The sequence below is a fragment of the Dasypus novemcinctus genome, chromosome 13 (assembly GCF_030445035.2).
Source record: "Dasypus novemcinctus isolate mDasNov1 chromosome 13, mDasNov1.1.hap2, whole genome shotgun sequence".
In the NCBI taxonomy this organism is placed as follows: domain Eukaryota; kingdom Metazoa; phylum Chordata; class Mammalia; order Cingulata; family Dasypodidae; genus Dasypus; species Dasypus novemcinctus.
In genome coordinates this window covers 24,765,881-24,774,309 of record NC_080685.1, presented here as the reverse complement: position 1 = coordinate 24,774,309, position 8,429 = coordinate 24,765,881, and the positions used below count along the sequence as shown (strand labels likewise).

Here is an 8,429-nt window from a genome sequence, read left to right as displayed (position 1 = left end):
ATTTTTAAAGTCAGTGTTTTCAATAATGAATGCCCCATTTCTCTCTGCTTCCAATTCCACTTCCAAACCAGCTCTTCTTGAATTTACTTTTCCTACAAAATAGTTATACAGCCTCCTTACTCCCTATATCCAATCAGCAGCTAATCTAGTATATTCTAGTGCAAGAGACACTCTAAATTAGCGTCACTAATTTCTACTCTTAACTACCTCATTTCTAGTTTAAATTCTAATTATCTCCCACAAAGTACTGCAGGGGACCGAACGTAGACTGCTCACTTCTAGTATATTTCTGCCTGGAATTCTTAATTATTTTTATTCATTATTAAATTAATTTTTCTCAATCTGACCCCCAGCAAAGCCTTAGGGGTCTGCGCCGGACGTTGGAGCAGAAGGAAATCGGAGTCCACCAAAGAAGCAAAAATACCGACGCTAGCAGCTCCACCCCTAAAATTCCCCCCAGGCTTTCAATTGGTCCTTATCACTCACTCCTTTTCCAGGTTGGTGGTCCAACTTGCCCGTCGCTAATATAGAGCCTACCTTTGACCAGGGTCTATTGGTAAACCGTTACGTCATTACCCCACCCACTTCTCTCCCATTGGCTCCCACAGGAAGGGGCGGTCGCAAACGTCACGGGCGAGGGCCGCCATTTTGACTGAGCAACCCTAGTGAAAGAAGCCGGAGCAGTCGCGCAGGTTGTCCCTGTTTCCCCTCCCCCTTCCCTTCTCCGGTTGACTTCCCGGATCCCCTACACTCCACAGTCCCGGCCCCGCCATGTCCCAGAAACAGGAAGAGGAGAACCCTTCAGAGGAGGCCGGCGAGGAGAAGCAGGTGAAATGGAGGGGGTGCGGGCGGGTGAGCCCGGGGCAACCGTCGTGGGGCGGGAGACGGTCTCTCATCAGTGCCGATTGGACGCCATCGTCTCAGGCTCTGCAGGGGTTGGCCGCTTCTCGCGTCACGCAGGGCGAACTTCAACGCGGCCTGCTGTTTTGGCACTGGTTAGTTGGGTCGACTGTCAGTCGGCGCCCTACCTTTCCTGATTGGCCAATAGGCTGCTGTTCAAATCATTGACGCTGTGCCGTAATTGGTCGAGCTTGGGCTCGGGGCGGGTGTTTGGAAAGATGGAGTGAATGCAGGGGGCCGGGGGTCCTGGGGCGCGATGAGTGTTATTGGGTAGTAGGGATTCAGATGACCTAATCACCAGGCCGGGGCCGGCATCCTCAATCCACAGAGACACTGGTCGAGATTAAGACATTTTAAAAGGTCCAGCAATGGGGGAAGACAGAAGACTAATTATCATGACTAGTTGAAGGTGGCAACTTTCTCCGACCTGCCTTGACGGTTGGAAATGGTCTATTGTCCAGCTTTATTGCAGACCGAACAGGATTGAAGAAGGCTAGAGTTCCAAACAGGATAATGGAGGTTAAACCTGGAAAAGACCCCGAGAAAGTCATAACAAGAAGACACCACCCTATCCCCCTAGTTTAACGATAGTAAGACTTAGTCCACCTGCAGTTTTGTGGTTAAAAACATTAATGCCAAGCAAAGCCCGCACAGGGATTTGTATTTGCCTTCTGTCTTTAAGAGCTAGACTTGGGGGGGGGGGGGGGGGGGCGGCGGTGGGGGGGCGGTGTCTCATGAAATACACCTGGTGTGTTATATATCTTCGCCTGATTTTCAAGGGAAGGGAATGTGATTCCACTGAAGAGTAACAAATTGGCTTCAGGTCCTTTAAAAAAGCCACTAAAGAAAAGGGGAACGGAACCCAAAAAGCAAGAAAAGGGTGAGAACAGCAGTGAGACCTCCTGCAAGCCAATTCAGCTCTTGGCATATTCCCCAAATTTCCATCAATTCCCCCATTACTAAAGGTGTTGATTTTTTTTTTTTGGTGAAAACTGATGGGTAAATGCAAATGAACCTACTGTATCTTAATTTTTGAGGTTAAAGACTGTCATTTTCATTTCTCTTTACCTGTCACCTTCCTACCATACTTAGTGTTTATGGAACTGTTGAAGCAGTGCTGTTCCTATTGCTGTGGTGGAGATCTTTGGAGAAGGCCACATAGCCTCTCCAGGGGACTTAGCAGATGGCTTTCTTAGACTTCAACAGAATTGTCCCCATTGATTTCCCATTTTACCTGTAATGTCTGTCAGGAACAACCCAGGGAACCCTCCTCCTCTTATATCACCAGAGGTCCTGGCTAGGTCTTTCCTCTCTGTGTTTCTTAGCTTTTGTGCTGAGTGAGCTATGGGCTGTGATTAACATATTGTGTTTAGGCGTTAACCTTTAACTCAATACTTCTGGCTCACTGGGGTGGTTCCCTGGGCCTAGTGTGAGAAATACCTCATCTTTTCCTTCTCACAATACAGTCATCTTGAGTTTTAGGGATCTGAACGAAGGCCTGGCTGTAAGAGCAGAAGGAGATAGCATGTTTACAAGTGGGTGGGACTCCAGGAAGAATTAATAGTATAAGGGTTATCAAATACTAGAAACATTCTCAGTCTTTAATTTTATTTGGCCCATTTGTTTCCTCTAGGATGCGCAGGAGAAGGAAGGTATTCTCCCTGAGAAAGCCGAGGAGGCAAAGCTAAAGGCCAAATATCCAAGCCTAGGACAAAAGCCTGGAGGCTCCGACTTCCTCATGAAGAGACTCCAGAAAGGGGTATGGGGCACCATCTTTTATGCTCTTACTCTGGAGCCTAAGGAGGCTCTAGGGATGTTATCTGTAGAGGTTCACCAAGCTGGAGATTTTACTGTTGGCAGTAGTACAGCAGAGTTAGAAACTTTGAAAAGAGCAAGGCAAAATATTATAAACTTTTGCTACAGTATCAGTTCTCTTCTGTTTTCCCATATAAGAAAATAAGTCTTAATGAAGGAGCATTGGGATATGGGGGGTTAGAGGAATGAGGAAAGGATGCTAGAGGCTGGAATGCCAATTGCCTCCAGGCATTTGCCTGTGTGTATGGTGGGGGTTTTAGGATTGTGCATTTTTTAAGGATTAAAGTTAAAGTGTGGAGTTGATCATTTCAGGAAAAGTTCCCTACAGAAATCCTCAGCTTGTAATGAATAGATTTCTTCAAACCCTTAAAGTCGGCACCAGCCATGAACTGTAGTCCCTCAGGAGGCTTATTTTTCCTGTCCAGAATGGCCCTCCTCACCAAGGGAGAGTCTGCCTTCATAGCCATCTAGCCCCCTAAAGCTGACTAAGGGATTGTAAATCATTAAACTAGAATGTGCTCCACTGTGCAGAGGAAATGGAGAATGAAAAGATCCCTGTGGAGAGCCCCAGTTATTGAGTCTTAGTCACAGATGATAATGTAATGCTGATTTACAGCTTACCTTGCTGTCAGCAAGGCAGGCGTGGGCAGGCTGTCACAGCCTTGGAACATGTGTGGGAGCAGTGGGAGTCAGTGAAAGTACATTATCCTCATGAACAAAGCTCAGTTCCTATTTCTGGTCTAAGGGAATAATTTTTTTAATTTTGAGATTGTTGATTTGAGGTTGCTTTCCAGCTGATTGCTAGGATAGCCCCAGACTCACCCATCTATATATCTTATTTATTGTTTCTCTAACGCCAAGCCCATTGTTTTGTACATAATCAGTCCTCAGTAAGGCTTTATGAATGAAGTCAATAATTTGGTTGAATCATTCTGTATTGAGTGGGATACAAAAGATGTGGGGGCAATCCCTTGACTCCATAAATATATGCTCTACCTGGGATACTTCTTACATGCCTGAAAAAGTCAGTACACATTGGGGAGAAGACTGAAGTACACACAATTAGTATTAAGCTATTTGTGTATGAGTTTAGTCAAGGAAGACTTCTTGAAAGAACGGAGTATGGGTAAGGAGCATGTGAATACTTCATTCATCTAAACCTCCCTCTTATTTCTTAGCAAAAGTACTTTGACTCAGGAGACTACAACATGGCCAAAGCCAAGATGAAGAATAAACAACTGCCAAGTGCGGGACCAGACAAGAACCTGGTGACTGGCGACCACATCCCCACCCCACAGGATCTGCCCCAGAGAAAGTCTTCGCTCGTCACCAGCAAGCTTGCGGGGTAACCTGGGCCCCCCTCTTCTCTCCTTCCTCACCCGCTGGACTTTCATATATTGTAGGCAGGGATGGAATGGGCATGTAGTCAGGTCTTCTCAGCTTGCTAGCCAGAGATAACTGGTTTTGCTGGGGGCTTCTGAGAAGGTGATGTGGTTGACGAGGGGCCCTGAGTTCATTTCTTTGGTTAAACAGGTTTCTGCACCCACTGAAGCCAACGTAGGGACCCAGAAATAGGAAAGACTAAGATTGAATAATGCTGCATACTCTTTTTGTACGAGAAACTGGGGAGATGTAATTTCTTCTTTTGGAAGAGAATATCCCAAAATTGTTTAGGCTGAGACTTGGGAATAATATAGCAGACTTAACATCCCAAGGCTGACCTGACAGAGTTGGGAAAGGTAGAGTGAATGAGATATGTTTTCTGTGCTTCTGAATGTTTGTCCCTTGGGCTGGTATTGCTTCATGTTTCCATTATAGCAAGTTTAGAGATTCCTCAAAAAAGAAAAACTGATTTGCTTGCCTAAAATTGTAATGCCACTAAATCTCCTTGACTCAGTTATCTCTCAGAGTTTGCCCTCTCAAATAATATAAAGATTGATGAACATTATTTATAGAAAATGGGCACCTTCTCTCTCCCAGCATGTTTTTGAAGGATATCGTGAGATAGTGGGAAAAGCACTGATTTGGGAGTCAAGATACCTGGGTTTTAGTCCCACTCTGCCTTGCAGAACCTTGGTCAGGTCATTTAGCCTTTTTGGATTTCTATTTCCTCATCTGTAAAATAGAATTGAATAGATATAAGATTGATTCTGAGTCTAAAATCTTATAACTACCAGCTGAAAAATTTTGTGCTATTCATTGTAAAAGTAAAAGTGAGGTTGGCCCCATGGGTAAGCCTCTGTCTTAGGAAAGTAACGGGAACCATTTGAGGGCTACATGGGGCGATAGGAAGTTGTGATTGGAGGGTTATAAACTCAGGTGAGGACTTGATAGGTATTATGGTCTTGAGGATCAAGTTAAAAATCTCTAAGAAGCTAGCTGCGGGAGCTTTTTATCTCTGCCCCCACCCTCTTTCCTACCCTACATCTGGTCCTTAGCTGCTAAAAATGCTGCTTGGGCAGCAGAGCTGTGGGCCTGAGGAAACATGCTTAGTCATGCACACGTGGAGCCCCCACATTTTGGATGTACTCAGATGCCAGGTGTGTTGTTAGGGAGGCAGGAAGAAAAGAGATGAACTGAGCTCACCCCCAGAGCTTTGTACTCCTGCAGGGCTGGAGCAGCAGGTTCTTAGTTGATGATTTGCCTTGGAGGAAGCTAGGGAAGGTGGTTAAGGATGGAGGGAAGGAATCCTAAGAAATCTCTGCCTTCTGAGAGCTCAGTAACCCAGCGCCTGGGCAGTGAAGAGAAATAGCAATATTGACTCGTAAACAGGTGAAGGAAAGAGGTTGGGAGTGGCCAGCAGCACCTTCCATTTAGATATCACCAGCTTGGCCTGAGTCTTATTGAATGCAGCCTCTAATTACCACAGAAAGGGCCAGGGTGAGAGCTGATTGTTAGAGCAAGATTCTTCAATCCTCTCCCTCTCTCACCTCACATTTATACCCATGAAGATAACTGGTGTGCATGTGGGGTGGGGTATATTCTGCTTCCGTCCTGACTGACCATTCAGCTTTCAGGCTGCCATTCAGATGGGATAGGAAAAAGGTGGTGAGGGAGGTATGGAGAGAGCAGGATCCCTGGACTCCCCCAGCCCCCAAACTCCTGGACTGTCACTTGTAATTGTACATAATTTTTGTGTTTCTCACTCCATTTCCTCATGCTGTCTTCCTTAGTCTAAAGTCCATGTGGGAAGGAGAGAATGCCGAACATTCTTGTATAGTTTTCTCAACTGTCCCAGCCATATTGTACATAGATATGTCATGTTATTATATATATAAATATATATATAATTTTGTACGTTTTCTTCATCTCCGATCTTCTCGAATTCTGTACTTTTTTCTTTGCTGTCTAAGCTGCCTTCTCTTTTGGTCAGCCTGAACCCTCAAAACTGGTGGTCACAACAAAGCCTTGTTTTTAAGAGCGAATGGAAAAGAATAGGGAAATCAGAAAAACTGTTGGTCTCACTGTCTCTCCACCTGGTCATCTTCAAGGCTAAGAAAACGAAACAAATTACATTTTTTATTTGCCATCTGTTTGCACAGCATGAAGTATAGGTTCCTTAGTGAGGAAGGGCCACTTCAAAATCCAAACACAAATTGATTTGATTTAATGGGGATTATTCTTTTCTGCACCCAAAACCACATGTGAGTTGTCTGCCCCAGGCCTCCCCAGTCACCCCCTCATCTCTGTGCTGCACCCACTCCGTCTCCGCCTTTGTGGGTGGCTGTGGCCAAACAGTTTACACCCCTGGAATCCTCCAGTTATTTGTCTAACAAATTGTTTCTCTGTCTTTGTTTCCATGGGTTTCAAAAAGGTATAAAAAAAATTGTGGATAGGAAAAGACTGAAATTCTCTATTTTTTGCAGCTCCCAATTGGATAGGATTGAGGCATGTGCCAGGTAGCCTAATGGTTAAGTGTGGAAGCGAGTTATGGGTAGGCCCTGGGATGGAATTGAGGCATTTTCTCCTGTTACTTGACAGTGTTTTATTGTTGTCTTCTGTGTTCATCCGCAGTGGCCAAGTTGAATGATGCTGCCCAGGGCTCCGCCAGATCCTGAGACGCTGCCCCCTGGGTCCTGTGCTGGCTCCTGCCCCTCCCTGCTTTTGCAGCCAGGGGTCAGGAGGTGGCTCGGGCACGGGCTGGAGAGGCAGAAGCCCCTGCCCGTCGGTGTCCCAGCGCATGGGGTCCCTTGGGCTGAGCACCAAGACCTTGAACCATTTTTGTTTTACTTTTTTTCCAAATAACTGTTGGGAGAAATCTCAGTGAGATCCGGGGGGTAGGTGGGATGGGGTGGGGTATTTCAGGGAATATAAAGGCTAGGGCTTGGAGTTGGTAGAAACGTTCTTGACTATACTCCTCAACCGTATGGCTGGTGTGGGGTGAGTGTGAGGGGGGAGAAGTAGAGTGGACTCAAGGTGAGGGGGTCTTACTCAGCTCTGTAGAAAAATGCCTTGTTTGCTTGGATGTGGCTGGGGTCCTGGTATCAGATAAAAGAAACTGTTCATCTACATATTACACATGCAGACAGCTGGTCCTGTAGGGCAAGCTGAAGTTTCAATGTTAACTGTTCATAAAACATGTCCTCTTGATAGATTTACTGTGGGGAGGAGGGCAGTGAGTCTGGGGAAACAGGGCCATGAGTGTGGGGAGCCTACAGAGCCCAGGGGACTTTTTCAGATTTGAAATAAAAAAAAAAAAAAGACAACCCATGAAAAAACCCAACTCAGAAGTATTCTTAAGCAGTTGGTGTGTTTTATTGGGGTTTGAGGAGGGAGAAGAAAGCAAGACTGAAGACACTATTCAAGGGAGAAGCTGGTATTGGACCCTGAGTTTGTAAGGAACAGGGACCCTTAATATGGGTGTGCCTGGTCTCCCCACCTCCATCACTTTGGGAGAGGGAGCAGGGAGGTTGGCATGCATGCCAGAGCTTTTTTAACCCCTGTCCATTCCTTGTTTCTGTAGCTAATGCAGAAGATGCACCAACCTCAGGTTGTGGCTCACAAAATGAGGGATGTCTCATTTGCTCTAAAAGGTTTGTTATTGACCCCTAGAGCTTAGTCCAGGCTAAGCAAAAAAGGAAACCCATTCTTCCTTTTCCCTTCCAGTTTTCCATTCCTTTGCATTTTCCCTTATCTGTGAATGAGAAATGTGACCTTTAGTAATAAACCAAAGGAACTCCAGCCTTTCTGCTTGTGGCCAGCAGGAGGCAGTGACTTCTTTCCTTCTTGATGTTCCAACCTAGCAATGCTGAGAACCTGCCTCTGAAAAAAATTAAATGAAAGAAGTTAAAAGCTTCTTGTGAATTTAATGTACAAATGAAACTTTACCAAAGGAGAAACAAACTCTTACCAGTCTCCATGCACCCCCCAGCCCCCAAAAGAAAAACATTCACACATAGTAGATTGAAACTACTTGCCTATTTGCTTGCATTTGCTTAGGAGAGTTGATCATAGAATTTCTCCAAATGTTATGGTTTTGTCAAATGAGTATGCTTCAAGGAAAATAAATGAGACCCAGAACATGTAGACATCCCAGAGAACTCCCCATTCAGCTGGGCTTGGGTGCTGTGTGGGTGGGTGCTTACCTTCTAAACTGGAGAAAGAATATTATCAGTATTTCACTTATTCTCTCTACCCTTGATAAGAAACTTTCCAAATAAATTTTCAACTATGAGGGCTATTACTGGCTTGGCTCTCCTAGTTTAGCCAAGGGA

At 45.3% G+C, this 8,429-nt stretch overlaps 1 protein-coding gene across 1 annotated transcript; it reads left to right on the top strand.

Moving 5' to 3' along the window:
• The first annotated feature begins 620 nt into the window (after positions 1-620).
• Positions 621-8,007, top strand: ENSA (endosulfine alpha). The gene is made up of 4 exons (XM_071207412.1): positions 621-828; positions 2,534-2,659; positions 3,894-4,060; positions 6,730-8,007. The coding sequence occupies exons 1-4, from the start codon at positions 772-774 to the stop codon at positions 6,743-6,745; spliced, it is 366 nt and encodes a 121-aa protein (XP_071063513.1). The 5' UTR covers positions 621-771; the 3' UTR covers positions 6,746-8,007.
• Positions 8,008-8,429: the final 422 nt, after the last annotated feature.